The sequence below is a fragment of the Exserohilum turcica genome (assembly GCF_000359705.1).
Source record: "Exserohilum turcica Et28A unplaced genomic scaffold SETTUscaffold_5, whole genome shotgun sequence".
NCBI classification, from domain to species: Eukaryota; Fungi; Ascomycota; class Dothideomycetes; order Pleosporales; family Pleosporaceae; genus Exserohilum; species Exserohilum turcicum.
In genome coordinates, this window is record NW_007360266.1 from 1,810,577 (window position 1) to 1,827,668 (window position 17,092).

The 17,092-nt window shown below is 54.7% G+C and overlaps 7 protein-coding genes across 7 annotated transcripts; 3 read left to right on the forward strand and 4 right to left on the reverse strand.

Moving 5' to 3' along the window:
- Window positions 1-1,713: 1,713 nt before the first annotated feature.
- Window positions 1,714-4,725, forward strand: SETTUDRAFT_140089 (uncharacterized protein; the record flags this gene model as incomplete). Its single annotated transcript, XM_008031003.1, has 2 exons — window positions 1,714-1,776; window positions 1,930-4,725. 2 exons carry the CDS (start codon window positions 1,714-1,716, stop codon window positions 4,606-4,608), a joined length of 2,742 nt encoding a protein of 913 aa, XP_008029194.1. The 3' UTR covers window positions 4,609-4,725.
- Window positions 4,686-5,799, reverse strand: SETTUDRAFT_164848 (uncharacterized protein). Its single transcript, XM_008031004.1, has one exon. It carries the CDS (start codon window positions 5,654-5,656, stop codon window positions 4,784-4,786), a length of 873 nt encoding a protein of 290 aa, XP_008029195.1. The 5' UTR covers window positions 5,657-5,799; the 3' UTR covers window positions 4,686-4,783.
- A 1,015-nt stretch (window positions 5,800-6,814) lies between these two features.
- Window positions 6,815-7,795, forward strand: SETTUDRAFT_156016 (uncharacterized protein; the record flags this gene model as incomplete). The annotated part of the gene is made up of 3 exons (XM_008031005.1): window positions 6,815-6,994; window positions 7,089-7,124; window positions 7,157-7,795. 3 exons carry the CDS (start codon window positions 6,815-6,817, stop codon window positions 7,793-7,795), a joined length of 855 nt encoding a protein of 284 aa, XP_008029196.1.
- A 139-nt stretch (window positions 7,796-7,934) lies between these two features.
- SETTUDRAFT_33786 (uncharacterized protein) lies at window positions 7,935-9,674 on the reverse strand (the record flags this gene model as incomplete). Its single annotated transcript, XM_008030639.1, has 1 exon — window positions 7,935-9,674. The coding sequence occupies one exon, from the start codon at window positions 9,672-9,674 to the stop codon at window positions 7,935-7,937; it is 1,740 nt and encodes a 579-aa protein (XP_008028830.1).
- Window positions 9,675-12,151: 2,477 nt separating this feature from the next.
- On the reverse strand, window positions 12,152-13,201 carry SETTUDRAFT_140099 (uncharacterized protein; the record flags this gene model as incomplete). Its single annotated transcript, XM_008031006.1, has 1 exon — window positions 12,152-13,201. Exon 1 carries the CDS (start codon window positions 13,160-13,162, stop codon window positions 12,152-12,154), a length of 1,011 nt encoding a protein of 336 aa, XP_008029197.1. The 5' UTR covers window positions 13,163-13,201.
- Window positions 13,202-14,131: 930 nt separating this feature from the next.
- Window positions 14,132-15,044, forward strand: SETTUDRAFT_43262 (uncharacterized protein; the record flags this gene model as incomplete). The annotated part of the gene is made up of 4 exons (XM_008030683.1): window positions 14,132-14,357; window positions 14,427-14,640; window positions 14,731-14,870; window positions 14,934-15,044. The coding sequence occupies 4 exons, from the start codon at window positions 14,132-14,134 to the stop codon at window positions 15,005-15,007; spliced, it is 654 nt and encodes a 217-aa protein (XP_008028874.1). The 3' UTR covers window positions 15,008-15,044.
- A 506-nt stretch (window positions 15,045-15,550) lies between these two features.
- Window positions 15,551-17,011, reverse strand: SETTUDRAFT_140106 (uncharacterized protein; the record flags this gene model as incomplete). The annotated part of the gene is made up of 2 exons (XM_008031007.1): window positions 16,494-17,011; window positions 15,551-16,395 (listed from the first exon to the last, which is right to left on the reverse strand). Exons 1-2 carry the CDS (start codon window positions 16,952-16,954, stop codon window positions 15,552-15,554), a joined length of 1,305 nt encoding a protein of 434 aa, XP_008029198.1. The 5' UTR covers window positions 16,955-17,011.
- Between the last annotated feature and the right edge of the window lie 81 nt (window positions 17,012-17,092).

Genomic DNA, 17,092 nt, shown 5'->3' on the forward strand with positions numbered 1-17,092 from the left:
GGGAGCAACTCGCGAGGTATACAAGAGGTTGTATTCGATAAGGAGCTATCTACTCTGCTTACGTGGTGTTTATTTACTTATCGGAGAAAGGTTATGCCGGAGTATCTGAGCGCGTTGTCTGAGCGCTGCTCGGTCTGAACGTAGTTCAGATGGTGCGCGCGCAGCTTGGCCCGAGATTCCATCGAGGAGCTATCCAAAGGGCGTTCAGCCCGTTACAAATACAACCTCTTGTATACCTCGCGATTGCTCCCCGGAGCGCAGCCCCTTACAGTTAAACTAGAATAATAATAATAATAATATGTAAGTGGCTAGTAACGCATTATTTGCTAACAATACACTAGATCGCAAAAGCTCTCAAGGCTACACGATTAAGCTATTTAGCAGACTTATTGCCTAGCGAGCTAGCAAGCAAGATACAGTTACTACGTCGACTACTAAGGCTAAGCTTTTGGCACTATTACAAGTAGCTAAGGAAGCTATTTTTATATTAAGACTAATTAAAGAACTTAAGGTTGACCTACTAGATTAGATCGAAATCTAGTGCGATAACTAACAAACTATCTGGCTAGTTACTCAGGAGATATCAAGACTCTAAACTAAGCTTTGACACGTGGATATCCACCATCACTAGCTAAGGCAAAAAGTCGCTAGCGGACGGATCAAAGTCACCTACACCCAATCGACAGAAATAACAGCAGATGGACTCACTAAAGCTCTCCTAGTAAACCAGTAGCAGCGATTTCTAACTTAACTAGGGCTAGTAGAAAGCCAGACTTAAGAAGCAACCCAAAAAATGGCTCTGCTCAAGATCTAGGATCAAATTAAGCGTCTAGCGATCTAACTAACTAATAGTCCAGCTTATAATCCTAATTAGCTCTAAGCTAAGGGGGTGTGTCAGATAAGTGGCAGAATCCGGGTGCGGACTCGAGCACCAGGATTCTGTGATCCTAACCAATCAGGGCTGATCGCCAAGACCTAACCCTAGGCGAGGCTGATACTTAGCGGCCTACCTAATACAAAAAGCAATAGCGATAGCTCTCATAAGGGGCGCGCCCTCGCGCCCCTACAGACAACAGAGCGCAGAGCAATCAATACAATCAGTTTCTACCATCAAGTTTATCACAGTCTTTTATCACAGTGATCCAAACGGGTCCTTGATCAGAAAATCCCTAACAGTCTGACAGTAGCACAAAGCGGTGGAAGGCAGTAGTGGTCGGCAATATGAGTAGGTAGTGAGTAGTGGTAGGTGGTGGTAGTAGGCCTAAAGCGCACTAGCGCGTAATCAGCACGTAATACCCTTATGCCAAGACCTGGTCTGATTGGATCTCAATCGAGCGAATCAGCAATGCGCTCTTGACGATTTCAACGTTGTAAAATGCACGTGACCTAGCTCGACCACCATTTGCAACTAAGCTGCAACAACAGATGTGTAACCGTGGTTGGCCGTGGTAGAATCGCGTGACCTGGCGTCGACAGGCTTGCACATGGGCCGGCGCAACAGCCCGCATGTGGGGAGCTCAGATGCATACGAGGCGGATGACTTGGTGTGAGCTTGCAGCGCTGGCAGCCTATGACAAGTTCTGGCTGCAGACGGAGCCTCGCCAACTTGGCATGGCGGCATCGAGATGCTGACCGCACACAGCTCAGCTACCCAGACCGCCGCAACCTCGCTCCTCATGCCGACTCTGCACGACCAGACGCCTGCGACTCGAAATGGCTGAGGGCGAGCGCGCGGGCGGCGTCCACGGCGACCTGGAGAAGGAATTAACGTGCTCGGTAAGTCGAGCTCCACGTTGGGTGGCGGCGCCGAGGTGGGGGCAAGCCCAGGACCATCGCATGCCATGCCATGGCCTTGCACCCACACAGCTTTCTTTTTGATGTCGCCAACATGCACTCTGCTGGGCCACTCACTCACATGCGCCTGTCCAGATCTGTACCGACCTCCTCTACCAGCCGCTGACGCTTCTCGACTGCCTCCACACCTTTTGCGGCGCCTGTCTGAAGGAATGGTTCGCCTTCCAGGCCTCGACCGCCACATCCATACATCCCTATACCTGCCCCTCATGTCGCGCCTCGGTGCGCACCACCCAGCCCAATGCCACCGTCACCACGCTGCTCGACATCTTCATCAAAGCCAACCCGGACAGAGGGAAAACCGACGAGGAGAAGCAGGCCGACCGCAACAAGTACAGGCCGGGTGACAATGTGCTTCCCAAGCTGCGGCGGCGAGACGAGCGCGACGACGTGGACCAGCGCATGTTGGAGGAGGCCCAGCAGCTGAGCCTGAGAGATGCAAGCATGCCGGGCACCAACAGCCTGCGACCACCCAGGGAGCGCAGGAGGCGCGAAAGAAGCCGCACTACGAGTCGCGCCACGAGCAGGGAATCACACCGGAGCCGGGACAGAAGGGCGCCCTCCAGCCGGAACCACTCAGCTTCATCGCCGCCCCGGTCCGCACGACCGCCCAGGGCTGTCGAGCACCAATCGAGTCTGCGCTCCTTGCTCAGCTCATCCGATCTCGACACCGACGACGTGGACGAGGATCTCGTGCGGCAGGTGCTGGAGGAGCTCGTATTGGAGGGATTTGACCTGAACCAGATTGGCACTGCACAAGAGGAGGAGATTACCGAAAGAATTGCTGAAGCGGTGCGGCGGCGACAGGCAGAACGGCTTGCCGAGCGGCATCGCGAACGCAGAGAAAGGAGAGAGCGTCTGGCAAGAGAAGGGCTGGCCAACTCACCATCGCCACTTGTTCCACAGCACACGCGCAGTCCTCGTATACGCGACGAGGATGCGTCGCGCAGAAGACACCATGGCCGGTCGGGGAGCGGGGCGTCAATCCATCAAACCACAGTTCGCCCGCCAATTTCAAGGCCCGGTCTCATCGATGCAGCCAATCGGGGTGGACGCGCACCCCATGAGCGATCCTCGAGTCAGGGAAGTTCGCGCTCAGCAAGACGAGCGGAACATCCAATTCCTAGCCCTGTCGTCAGCAACTCACAGAACAACAGCGGCAGTGAACGGGGATCGGCATCGGATACGGCACCTCCAGCAAGACGGCGCCAGTCGGAACACCAACAACGAAGCAGACTCGATGCGCGCCAGCAGTTCCGCGACAACGTTCGGCCAAGCACAAGCTCCAATCCCAGTTCGCCTCGAGACTTGGACTTTAACATTTCCGGCCCTGGGAGCCCGACAAGCTCTTTGGCAACCGTGGGCACTTCAGCGGCACCGACGTCTTCCTCGACGCCCGCCAGCACACCTTTCCATCCTCCAACCTCACGCCGCACGACCGATCCCTCCCGTGTCACAATACACCGTGCCTCCAGCAGTGGCACACCACCGACTGCCTCCTCTCTCCCAGTTTCCCGCTCTACCACTGACATTACACTCCACGAGCCTCGGTCGAGGCAGACTTCGGCCGCTTCTTCCATTGCGCCCACTCTCTACACAGAGCCGAACATCACGTGCCAGCGCTGCAACAAGGCCGACATACAATACGAACTTCACTACAACTGTGCCCGCTGCGACGGGGGCGACTACAACATCTGCGCGCGCTGCTACCGCCTCGGCAAGGGATGCAAGCATTGGTTTGGGTTTGGATGGACAGCCTGGCCGCGTTATGAACGAGAAGCGCCTGAAGGAGGCTATCCGCCCAACCATGAGCATCCCCATATTCTTATCGGCCATCGATATCGCCGGCCCATGACACCGCTTGTCGAATCGACTACGCCGCCACATGTACTAATGAGCGAAGACGACCCCAAGCACCGGGTGGAAATTGGCGTCTTCTGCGAGATCTGCAAAGCATACGCAAACGCATGCTACTGGAAATGCGACTATTGTAACGAAGGGGACTGGGGCTACTGCAACGACTGCGTCAATCAAGGCCATCACTGCACACACCCTCTCGTCCCTGTTGCCAGAAAGGCGAGAGAGGTCCAAACAGTCACCGATACATCCTCTGCGCCATCTACGCCTCGCCAAGACGCACACCTCGCACCACCAGACGATGCCACACCCGCATCTGCGCCACTAACACCTAAATCCGCCTCTCTTATGCGGGGGCCGGGTTACTTCACCATTGTCAACGCCATCTTCCGGCCCCTAACCTTTACAACACTCTGCAACGTGTGCAGCTACCCAATTCCACCCTCGCACACGCGCTTCCACTGCCTGCAGTGTAATACAGGGGATTACGACATGTGCAGCAGCTGCTACCACAAGCTCCAGGTGAGCGGGCGCATCGCAAAGGAAGACGGTGTCAACGGATGGCGCAAGTGTCTGCGCGGCCACCGCATGTACATTGTAGGCTTTGAAGACCGCGACGGCGCCCAACGCCGCATCGTCGTCCGCGACCTCGTCGGCGGCTACGCCCTCAAGGAAACCGACATGGCCCGCATCACGCGGATCCCAGCTGACGGCGGCGTCGGCCTCAGACTCCTCGCTAGATGGGCCTATCTACCTGACGAGGGCGTCGACGATGAGTTGGCGTTTCCACGTGGAGCCGAAATCAGAGAGGCGGCGGATATCAATGGAGATTGGTACTGGGGCGTTTACTGTGGCGTGGGCAAATTGTTTCCGGCGAATCATGCTACGCCTGTTTAGGGGCACATTATCGCACGTGGTGTATGGGATTTTCACATGGGCTTGAAGACTTTGTCAATGAAAGAATGAAGACTTATCACGCTCATATGAAGTTAGAGTCCTACCATGATCTTTTACTTAATCACACTTTTTCTTTTCTTTCGTGCTGGATACATCCCATTCCACATCTTACTATTTACTTTGCATAGTTCTTCTTCAGCCACGCCTCAATCTTCTGCACACACTCGCCCGGCTTCTCGTACACGGTCCAGTGTCCCGCATCCATCATGCCCGCATGCTCCAAGTGCGGCAGCAATCCCGCGTCTACAGCCTGCTTCATCATTTCCGGTCTGCACACGGGGTCCTGCGAGCCGCCAAAGTACAGTGCAGGCACGTTGATGAGCTCTCTGCCTGCCGGCAGCGTGGAGTCGCTCTGATACTGGACGTTGGTGACCATGGCCCTGTACCAGCATAGGGGTCCCTCGAAGCCATCGCGCGTCATGCGATCGATGAAAGCCTTGCGCAGCGCGGGATCCTCGCCGTACGCGCGAATAGGGATATCGGGATTCGTCTTGTGCTCGAGGGCATCGCGCATGACGCCGTCCTCGCAGAAGAAGCTCTTCATGGCGGTGCCGGAGCTGTGCAGGATGGTGAAGAGGCGGTCGAGATCGCTTTTCAGCACGGCGGGGGCGTCGGGCGCGGTGAAAAAGTACCAGTAGGTCCATAGGCCGTAGCCAAAGACTTGCTTGGTGAAGGCGTTGAAGGCGTCCAGGTCAAAGGATTCGCGTACGAGCGGCGAGTACGGCACGTTGATGTTGACGATGCCGGCTACGCGCTCGGGGTGGTACTGCGCGAGGCGCGTGGCGGCCGTGGAGCCCCAGTCGTGGCCGATGGAAATGCATTTCGGGACGGATTCGGCGTCGAGAATCTCAGTCATGTCCTTGGTCATCAGCCCGAAGCTGTAGGCTGCCGGGTCGCTGGGCTTGTCGGTTCCGCCGTAGCCTAGCATGTCGGGGATGATGATGGGGTGCTTGGTCGACTGCAGTGGGCGAGCGATTTTCTGCCACATGGCGGCGTGGTCGGGCCAGCCATGTTGGAAGAGGAGGGTTGGAAGCGAGGCATCGCCAGGAGACGTGTAGTAAGTGTAAGTGAAGCCTCTCGAGGTCTTGAGCGTCTTTTTCTCGAAGCCGTCCATGATGAAGTAGAAATTTGTTTTTTCCAGAAAAACCCCCCTTCAAAGAAAATTCAATAAAAAAAAAGGCGCTTGAGCGATTTTTTTTGGGACCACAGCCTGCGAGATAATTGATGTTGCTTTATAGTTTGGATGCCAAGAGCAATTTTTTGGGGCTGGGGGGGGGGTTTAAAGCGTTGGGGATGCAAGAACAAGATGGTGCAGGCGGAGACTAGACCATTTAGCTGCCACATTAGCGGGGGAGTTACGCCGATAATTGTACTTGGCTAACCAGGGCCAATTGTAGCTTGCGCCTATATTACTAGTATCGTGGTCAGCTGGTTGGGAGTAGTCGTGGTGAGGTGAATTCGACATTGCCAAGGCATTTCAGATACTGCGCGCTAGCCGCCGTAGAGAGCCGCCGTATGCTGGTATAGAAGTGAGGCAAACATTTCTACCGTAATGCTTTCTCATGTTGGATACGTAAATGATTAATGTGCTGCTGTGTCGTGTTAAACGGCGAGTCTTGGTCAATGGCTGGTTCCGCAAGAGGCAGACTACAAGGGCCCTTGGTACGAACAACGCATGCACGCACGGACTCGGGGGCTGAGCATGATTTGATTTGACTTGCAGAAGAGCTTTTACCTCGGCCTGGTATGCATTTTTTCTCAATCTCTGTCAGGGTTTTCTGACCAGGTATAGACGTATGCGGTGCGTCTCCGAGGCTTGTGAATATGGCGTGTAGTGACCGGCGTGTCCGGTCAGCAAAAGGAGAAGGTGTAGCTATGCTCCAGTGTCGTCGGTCTTGGTCAAGGAATATCCCGTTGATGGCGCGAAGCTGCACACAAGTGGGTCGAGAAGCGCATAGTCGTAGACTGGAGACTACTTTGTACCGCAGAGGTGGTCAGATGATGTGACATTGACTTGAAGCGGCGGACGATAAGTGATAGTAAGTACCCAAGTAAGCGACGCTCCAGCCAATGGCGCCGCGGTTGATACGCGTCTCATCCTCCATGCCCTCCAACGCGAGCATTGCATCACCACCACAGTCGCGTCATGGCTGGCACACGAAGTTCCGCACGCCTCAAGGCCTCTGCTGCGCCCAAAAACAACGACGACCAGCCATCGTCGGCCGAGGAAGAAGCAGCGAAACCCAATGGCAACAAGTCGACGCGTCGCAAGCGTGGCCGCGCAGACGACGAGCATGTAGCACAGGACAGTCGGCCGGCCAAGAAAGCCAAATCCAAAGCATCCAGCGAGAGCAGATCCAAGGCGTCTAACGAGGACAAAGAGCGCAAATCCAACGAGGGCGAAGAGGCCAAACCCGAAGCATCCAAGGAGAGAAAGGAAGGCAAATCCAAGAAAAGTACACAAGGCAAATCCAACGCATCCAAGGAGAGCAAACAGAATACACCCAAAGCATCCAAAGAAAGCAAGAGTATACCCAAAGCACCCAAACCCTCCAACGCCACCAAGTCCAAATCCACCCCCTTACCAGCCCCCACGCGCTCTCCAAACAGCCCGCAAGAAACCTTCTGGCTCCTCAAAGCCGAGCCCCTCCCACGCTACGAAAACGGCATCAACGTCTCCTTCTCCATCTCGGACCTGCGCGCCTGCACCGCCCCGGAACCCTGGTCGGGCGTGCGCAACCCGCAAGCACGCAACAACATGCAAGCCATGCGCGCAGGGGATCTGGGCTTCTTCTACCACTCCAACGCGAAGCCCTCAGGTATCGCGGGGATCCTGCGCGTAGTCGAAGAAGCGAAAGTGGATGAGACGGCGTTTGATCCCAAAGATCCGTATTACGATGCCAAGTCTGAGCGGGAGAAGCCCAAGTGGTTTTGTGTGGGGGTGGAGTTTGTGAGGGAGTTTGATGAGGTGCTGGATTTGAAGCGGATTAAAGAGTGTGCGAAGGAAGGGGGTGCGTTGAAGGATATGCAGCTTGTGACGCAGTCGCGGTTGAGTGTGTGTCGGGTGAGTAGGGAGGAGTGGGAGTATATTCTTGGAATGGTGGATGGGGAGAAAAAGAAGGAATAATACGAGAGTGGTTGATTTGACTGCAAAGACTATGAACAAGGCCAGCGGTACTAAGATTAATTTCAAGGCACTATATTCTAACATGACAGGCCGTATACATGTACATTCATCGTAACGTCTACGTGTCCCCCCGTCGCCGCTAAAACTGCAGCTCGCGGATAATATTGGGGCTATTCAGGAAGCGACATCGTTCCTGCAGTCTCTGCACTGCCATTTCCGGGGCGGAGTTCACCATGCCTAGCGCACTGAAGCTCGGGTTTGAGCCGCCGATTGTGCGTACATAGGGTCCGCCAGGCAGGCTATACGCGTCGTTCCACCCGATCAACGTCAACGAGGGGTAGTGGTTTAGGCTGGGGACGCCCTTGTTGACAAAGGTGCTCCAGGAGCGGCTTGCGCGCATGGCGAGCTGGTAGTCGTATGTCGTGGCGTCGAGCGGGAATCCAGAGTTATTGTACACGTGCATAGTTTCGAAAATGTATGCAAACTCGGATGTGTGCACGACGCCGAAGCCCTGGATGCCTGTGACGCTCTCGAGAATGGCGTCGAGAATCGTCTGGTTGAAGTTGTAAAAGTACACGGGCGGCCTGTATACCTGCTTGATGGCGCCGCCGAGATGCAGCGACGGACACACCATGAGGATGTCGCGGAAGATGCGGGCAGCGCGGTAGAACTCCTGGGTGAGGTTGGCGCTGGTGCCGAATTCCTCGACGGGGTACAGGTTCAGGAGGTGGGTCAGCGACGAGTTGGACATGGATGGGAGATAGCCACGGAAGAAGTCGTGTGTTTCCTTGGCCGTGGAAATGGACGTGTTGGTGTAGACGTTCAGATCGCCCTCCATCCAGCCGGAAATGAAGGTTGCATTGCCAAATCTACCCTCTGCGATGAGCTGGCTGGGCGCAGCAGGCAGAAAGTCACCGTCGACCTGCGGCAGCCAGACATCGCCAATGTTGTGGGCAATATCAGCAACGTACGTGGATGCTGAGGCATTGAACAGGGTCGCCGTGTCCAGTTTCCGCAAGCAGTCGAGTGCTTCTGGGGTGTCGAAACTGGTAGAGTTGGACGTGTACTTGGAGCTGCATCCGACCTTGTCGACCACGGCCTTCATTGCATCTCTGGTAAAAGTGCCCGTGATGCCCGGCTCGAGCGACTGCGACTGGGCAATGGCCTGCTGGAACGGAAGTGGCTTTTCCCCGCCATACGCCATGATCTGCATGCCGACGGCCAAGCCACCCGATGACTGGCCAGCAATGGTGATCCTGTTCGGGTCCCCGCCAAAAACAGCAATGTTGTCACGAACCCACTCGATGGCGAGGCGCTGGTCACGCAGGCCAGCATTCATGCTTCCTTCTTTCTTGAGCGCGTGCGACGTGGCAAAGCCAAAGAATCCCAGGCGGTAGTTCATGGCGACGTGCATAATGGGCGATCCATTCTTGACCGACTCCTTGATCATGCCGTCTGGGGCGGTCGTCGGCTCGTTGTTGCTTGCCCACCAAAAGGAGCCGCCATGGATCCATACGAGCACGGGTAGAGGGCCTTTTCCTTGTCGGTCCTTGGCGGTTGGTCTCGCAATGTTGAGGTTCAAGCAGTCCTCGGATGTGCTGGTGATGTTATCCAGACCAAGGGGAGCAAAGAGCTGGCCGAGCGACTGAGGGCACGCCGGGCCTGGCTTGGTACCATCGATGACCTGGCCGGTTTTGTATTGGTAGGGAACCGGCGGCTTAAATCTGTTCTTGCCACTGGTGTCTTGTGCATACGGAACACCGAGGAAGACTTCGATGCCGTTGCGCTCCATGCCCTGGATATCGACGTCATTGTCGACGCCGTTCAGCTGGAAGGCGGCGGCTGCTCCGAAGCAGGCGCCCCAGACGGAAAGGCGCATGATGATGCTTGCGGCGCGGCGGCGAACGAGAGGGATGATGTGCGATTAGCCAGGGCAGCGACATGGCGCATGGAGTCAGCTTATGTAGTGAGCTTTGATATAATGGCAGATGGCACGGCGAGCGGGGCTAGCCCAAGGCGGCAGGTGCATGGAGTGACGTGCGAGGCGAAGTGTTGATGCTCTGGGCGGCGCCCGCTGCGCAAAGCTCGTCAGTAATGTAACAATAATGTCGAGAGGAGGGCTGCGAGAATCTTAGCCTCTCAGCAGGCCAGGGTAGGGCGGAGGTGAGCGAATAAGCAAGTGTGGCCGTGGGGTGCTGGCTGTGCTACGTGCATACGAGCTGGTATAATGAGAAGAGCGCTGGCAGTGTAGATAGCGAGTGGGCGTGCCTGAGGATGCCCCACTCGCACTCGCCAGTATCACGACACCAAGTCTGCACAAACACAAAAGCCACTCACAACCGCGCGTCCGCTCTACCCCGCAACCCGCGCGGGCTGCCAATTGCTGGCTGGAGAAGGTTTGTGGTTGCTTACACGCACGCTTGGCTAACCTTGCTAGGCTTGTTTTTCCCTCGCCGCTGTCGGATAACCTGTTTTTGTCAACATCATAAGTATCCCGCCGCCATTCTCTCTCGTTACTTTCTTACTTACTTATCAGTCTGTGCTCAATGCACCACACCACCACCCGGCATCGTCGGTTCTTTTCTGAACGCCCGCATGGCGAGCATAACAGTTTGCCCTTTTCCCCGGCCCGCTAGCCTCGAGTCAGACGCGACCACGACGCTATGTATTATCATGGACATGCCGCAACGGCCCTGCGTGGGGGGCCCTGTATGGCTTCTGTGACTGGTCCGAGGCGAGATAAAGTAATCGGCCGGCGGGAACATATTACATGGATGCAGGCACCGGGAGGCCCAGGTAGCAGGTATAGTATTAGCGGTCGGAGCTATAAGGCTATATATATCCACATATCAGCGTAATCTCTCTTGCCCTGTCAAGGATTCCAGAAACCACACATGTACGGAGGTGACTGTCAAAAGTTCTTGCTAGCGCCACGCTAAGCCGCCAGCCTATCGGCCCGACTATTCTTGGCGCCCACACCAATCTTTTAAAGCTAGCGATAGCTTGTATACTTATTTTTTTAAGTGTTTTTAATCTATTATAGCTCCAAATACGGATATATTGACCCGCTCTTTTATTGTTGCATTGAAGTTACCTTTTAGTGGCAAATCTATACGCGAAATCGCAGAAATGACAGGTATATTGCCGCGTACGATTGACTTAATTTATAGTAGAGCCTACTAGCAAGGCTTTAAGCCTAACGTACGCCTAATTAAGATCCTTCTGTAGTACCTTAAAGATGCCCTGCGCATAGGCCGCCCTTGTAAACAAGAAGAAATATACAACGCTACTCTTAAGAACGTACGCCGCGATAGGTATGGGAGAGAGAAGAGCTGCGCTAATATTGCTGGTGATCTTAGTGTTCACGGCTACAACGTCTCGTCGTCTACCGTATGGAGAGTCCTTTGAGCAGCTGGTTACAACAAGACGAAGCTGACGAGGAAGCCTGGGTTAATAACGAAGATAAGACAGGAAAGACTTGAGTGGTGTCTTGCCTATAAAGATTGGACACTTGAAGATTGGAAGAACGTTATTTGGTTAGATGAGACTTCTGTTGTTCTTAACTACTGTCGCAGTGGCTATCGTGTGTGGCGACGCCTAGATGAAGTCTTTACTAAAAGTGTTATCTAAGAGTGGTGGAAGGGCTACTCTAAATTTATGTTCTAGGGCTGCTTCACGTACGACTACAAAGGTCCTTGCCATGTCTAGAGGCCTGAGACTGCGCAGGAGAAGAGAGACGCCGCTCTCTAGATTGAAGAGTTGAATAAGGCTCTAGAGCCTCTTATGAGAGAGGCGTGGGAGCTTACAACAGGCATGAAGAGGCTTGGATTACGTAACAAGCCTGGCAGAGTTCCACAATGGAGATAGGTAAAAGAGACGGGTAAGCTAGCTCGTGAGAGCAGTCGTGGTGGCATTGATTGGTGGCGTTACTAGACTTAAGTTCTTATCCTAAAGCTAATTCCCTTCGCAAAGGAGTGCTAAAAAGAGAGACTACGTGTCTTTGTTCAAGAAGATAAGGCACCTTCGCATACCCACCACGCTCAAAGAACTATATACTGAAACGCTAAGGTAGAGCAGCTCCCATGGCCAGGCAATTCACCTAATCTTAACGCTATTGAAGCAGCCTGGCCATGGCTCAAAAGAAAAACAACACAAAGAGGCGCACTAAAAAGTTGGGCGGAAGGGACAAAAGTCTAGCAATAGTACTAGGATGAGCTACCTTAACACCAAATTCAAGCTTAGATAGAGCGTATTCCGTTTCATATTCAAGAAATCATTAAACTTGAAGGTGGCAATGAGTACAAAGAGGGGCGGCGGGACCGATCTACATAGCTTCGGCCCTATTTTCGGCGGTAATCAATGCACCCCTGTCAGCAAGAACTTTTGACAGTCACCTCCGTATTCCGCCACTTCCGGTACTCTTTCCCTTACCACCGCGTGGCCGACGTCTGGAACCACAAAGACGTGCTGGAAGCCCAATTGCACTAGCTCGCCTGGGGTGCACAGGTCGTCCTTCTCACCCTGCACCACCATGGCCGGCACCCCCGTCGCAATCGCTGCCTCGAATCGCTGCTGATTATCCAGCACACCGCCGTCGCGGAATATACCTACTACCGATGCCGTGTGTGCCGGGTGCTTGTCCATCTGCCACTTTCTCACGGCTTCAGCCACCACCTCGCCCCGCGCGACTCTTTCTTCCCAGTCTGCCGGCACGAGAAGGTCTCCGCCTTCGAGGAATTCAAGTACCCATTTCTGCGCCGCCGCCTCGTCGCTGCCAGGCTGCAGGTGCGCTTGCTCGGCTGCCGAGAAGGATGCAGACTTGATGAGCCCCGCCGGCGCAACCAATGTGTAGCTTTGCACACGTGTGGCGCGCAATGCGACGTAGCCCGCCGTCAACGAGGCGCCAAACGAGAAGCCGACCATGTGTGCTGAGGGCCATTGCAGATGGTCGAGTAGCGCGTCGATTAACCCGTGGAACAGGCTGGCTGTGTGAGGTGCAACTGGTGTGTCGCTGAGGCCGTGGCCCCAGAGATCAAGCAGCACAAAGTGCGCTGTGGGAAACGAGGAATGCAGCTGCCGAGCTAGTGGGAGCATGCCCAGGGCGGGGGTTTGCACGCCGTGAATAAAGAGCACTCGCTCTGGCGACTTTGTGTCTGGTGATTGCGTGTCTGGCGTGGGTGGCGGTGACGGCGGCATGGAGTAGTATGCCGCTTTTCCATTGTCCGTGCTGAGATATCGAGCTGGCGGAAGGAGGGCGCCAAATGTCGATGTGAAGGATTCTTCCGGGGGCCCGGCAATGGTTTTTGGTGGCAATGTGGTTTCAGCACCTGGCCGCGGTAAAACGAGACTTACTGCACCGGAGGACATTTTGCTGGCCGAGTTACGATAAGGGTGTCGTGCTTGGGCTTTATAGTGCTGGTAAAATGGGTTGAGATGTTGATGATAGGGCGTGGTCACGCGAGAAGACGCTAGCTACGTAGGTACACCTCCAAACTCAGAACTATCTTATCGCAAGATTTAGTTTGTGCATTGCAGTCTCGTTTTACCATGTCTTCTTGTGATATATTTGCTTTCAGACATTTATCTGCGTTACGATATACATCGCCATGTTATGGTACAAAGTCCGCATATACGTGTTTGGGAAATCGAATGGAGACGCAGAATAGTCTTCAATCAAGTGCTGCGAATAGAAGGTGGAGCCTAGAGCTCAGCTTGGACCCGCCAACACACCACGATTACTCAAGCCAGTATTCCAGATCTATCAAGCTGCATCACATCCTAGCCGAAACGATCCCAGCTCAAATCCCATCTGGATACACTCGCATGAGCATGAGCATGTGGGACGAGGTATACATGGCCCCTGTGCGCACACGCCATGCGCGCCTCTGATTCGTCCGTCCACAGACTACCCCAGGTACCGCATTACTCGCACCACCACCTATGTATACCTGTGTTCTGACCTCCGGCCCCACGCATACCAACAAAAGCAGCACGGGATATGGATATAGGGGAAACTGGGTGCAGGAATACATGAGGTGTAGACTAGGACTGCAAGCGTGCATCGCAAAAATGCAAATCAAGTAGTACTTAGCCTCGGCTCGGGGCAGCGCTCCGCATTCAAGCGTAGTGGCCGGATCAAAGACTACACGACACTAAGTAACTGCAATTTTTTTCTTTCTTACTGGCTTGCTTACTTGCTCGAAAAAAAACCCCCCATAGCTTTGTCACGATTCATCTTCAGTGTGGAAAAAAAAGAAAAACGAGAAAGAAAGAAAGAAAGAAACGAGGAGAAGAAAGGGTTGGACTGATACTCACCAAAAAGGGAAGAGTCCGAAGATGGCGACTCAGCAGCGCAAGACGCACACAGCACCGTCGTCGCTACGCCAGGTCTATCTCACCGGGTACAACATCATCTTTGCGCTTCTCTGGGCCTCCATCTTTATAAAAGCCGTGGCGCACCTACGCGCTGGAAGCAGCAAGGCGGACATATTTTCCGCGACAGAGTCTGCAGCGCGCTGGGTGCAAACAGCATCGTTAGTTGAAGTACTACACGCGGCGTTTGGTGCGTTACTATCCCCCCCCGTACCCTACGTACTTCTCTCCACAAGATGCCGAACTAATACAACCAAAGGCATCATCAAATCCCCCGTTAGCACAACCGCACTGCAAGTCGTCACGCGCGTAATCCAGGTCTGGATGGTATGGTTCTGTTTCCCGGGTAGCACTGCGTCGTCGAGTGCCTATGTCGCGCTGGTGCTGGCGTGGTCGGTAGCAGACGGTATCCGCTATCTGTATCTAGCGCTGAACATGCACGGCAAGGCCCCTGCGTTGCTTGTATGGCTGAGGTGCGTTTCCCCTTCTCACTCCGTGGTAATGTGCATGTAAATGCTTTTTGTCGTTTGTTTGTTCGTGTGGATTCAACTGACAATGGCTAGATACTCCATGTTCTACCCCCTGTACCCCATTGGCATTGGCGCAGAGTGGTGGCTATTGTATCGCGCCATTGAGCCCGGTGCGCGGATCAGCTGGGTTATTCCACCTGTTTTTTACTTTTGCTTGATGCTCTACGTGCCTGGTAAGTACATATCTACTATGTTATTTTTTTTCGGATTCGGAATCAGGTGCTGATCAGATGTAGGCTCGTATACAATGTACACGTATATGATTAAGCAGAGGAGGAAGACGCTTGGATCGACGAGAAAGCGGCAGTGAGTTGAGGCTTCTTTTCACGCTGTTTACCAAAGATAGGAAGTGGGGAATTTGCAGAGTTGATTTCAAAGGTCTGGTTATGCGTGCTGCGAACGACGCTCTTTTTGTCATGGCCGACGTTGATTTAGACATGGTTGTGCTGTGTAACAAGCCACCGTTTCCAAGGCCATGGTCCTAGCCGCTGGGAACAAATAAACAAACAAACAAGCAATCAATCAAACGGGCTGGCTGAACACGCCTCGCAAACTTAACATGACGTCAGCCAACTCTATTATACAAAAAAGGCTTGAGATTTGCAAATGCACGGCCCCATTTGACCTGTTTTTCTTTCTCTTATACTACAACAAAGCTACCACTACATATGAGATGCATGCTGTTAATAATACAGAAGACGTAGGAAAAAATGTCCCCCCCAATTCTTTCTTGGCAAATCTACCCAACCTTCCCTCACCGCCCCCCCTAAATCACTCACAGACTAGGTATCAAAGAGTAACGAAAACAAAAAACAGTTTGTCATATATTTTTCACTTCTGGGGTGTGCAGTATATTAGATATAAGAAACCTTGACACCCATGCCCACCGTTCGCCTAACCTTGTCCCATGCCGTGCGTATGATTCTCAGGATGCGTTCTCTGAGATCTCTCCGTCCGAGGGCAAGGCCAAACACAATTAAAAAGAGCAGAGTGCGTAGAAATGCCATGGGATTTGCAGTCATGGACTGTGCTGTGTTGGATATCATGGCTTGGAGATTGGAGATGAGGGTGGAGGCGCGGTTGTAGAAGCCCGGCGGGGGTGACATGGGCTTCCTGGAAGGGGTGCGTGAAGTTCGTGACGACTGGGAGGAAGTAGGCTGGGGTGTTGGGTGGGACCTGCGGAAACGGTCGTCTGAGCCACGGGGTTGGCGGCGGTTTTCTTCTTCGCGTTTCCGGCGCTCGTCTTCTGCGCGCGACTGCTCGAGGCGGCGGGCCTCGGTCTCCCTGCGGCGCTGCTCCATCTGTTCCTGTTGTTGCTGGCGCAGCTTCTCTTCTCTTGCCTCGGTGTCCTCCTTCTCTTCCTTGAGCGAGTGCAGGGCGAGCAGAAAGGCCTCCTTGCGCTCGTCGTCCAGGACCTCGGACATGGTGATGAACTCGCGGGCATAGTCCCACTCGTCGTTGCGGGGGAGCACATGCAGCGTGTAGAGCTCGAGCAGCTTGATGCGCTTCTCCAGGTCGCGCGGGGTGTCTGTGCCGGCATGCTGTCTGCTGCTGCTGCCGGGGCGCTTGTCGAGATATGCTTGCGACGACATGTGGGAGGCGACATCGAGAATGGGGTTGGCGGCGGCCGAGAGGTATGTCTCGAGCTTCTGCTGGTTCAGTCTCTGCGAGGGCGCGTGGGTGAGCAGCAGCGTTGCCCTGCACCGGGTCAGCATGGGGGGCGGCTCTGGGGGCTCTGGGGGCTCTGGGGGCTCTGGGGGCTCTGGGGGCTCTGGGGGCGCCGGGGGCACACATACAAGTTGATGACGACGTCGGCATCGACATCGCCCTCGACGCCGGCATAGCCATCGCGCACCACGTCGTCCCAGATGCTGCCGTCGCGGCACTTGGAGACGAGCTGCTTCCACCGGGTGCTTCCAAAGGCATGCTTGCCGTCCTCGGCCCCGAGCTCGATGACGGCATTGAGGAAGGTCAGATAGAAGCTCCACACCTTGACCCGGGTGCCGCGAGACGCGGTCGCCACGGGCGCATAGCCGGCCAGGTCGGTGGGGGCGCCATTGTCGTCGTCGAGCGGCGGCGGGGTGATGATGGGCTCAATGGTGGAGAGGGCCTCGGGCAGGCGGCGCGTCAGGAACAGCTGGGCGGCCTGGCGGTAGGCTTTGGCTATCTGCGACGCCTGCTGGCGGGAGGCCGAGAGCGACGAGATGGATGACGACAGGTAGCGCGAGCCGCTGACTTGGTCGTACACGGTCGCCATAGTTGCTCCCTGCACGACGCGATGGATCGAGATGCTCGTGGTGGGTGTGTTTCTGGCTTCACGAGCACATTGCGGTGAGACTCGGGGGGTTGTGGGTGGGCGGCTCGGTCCTACGCCTTTCGACTCCGCGTAGTCACA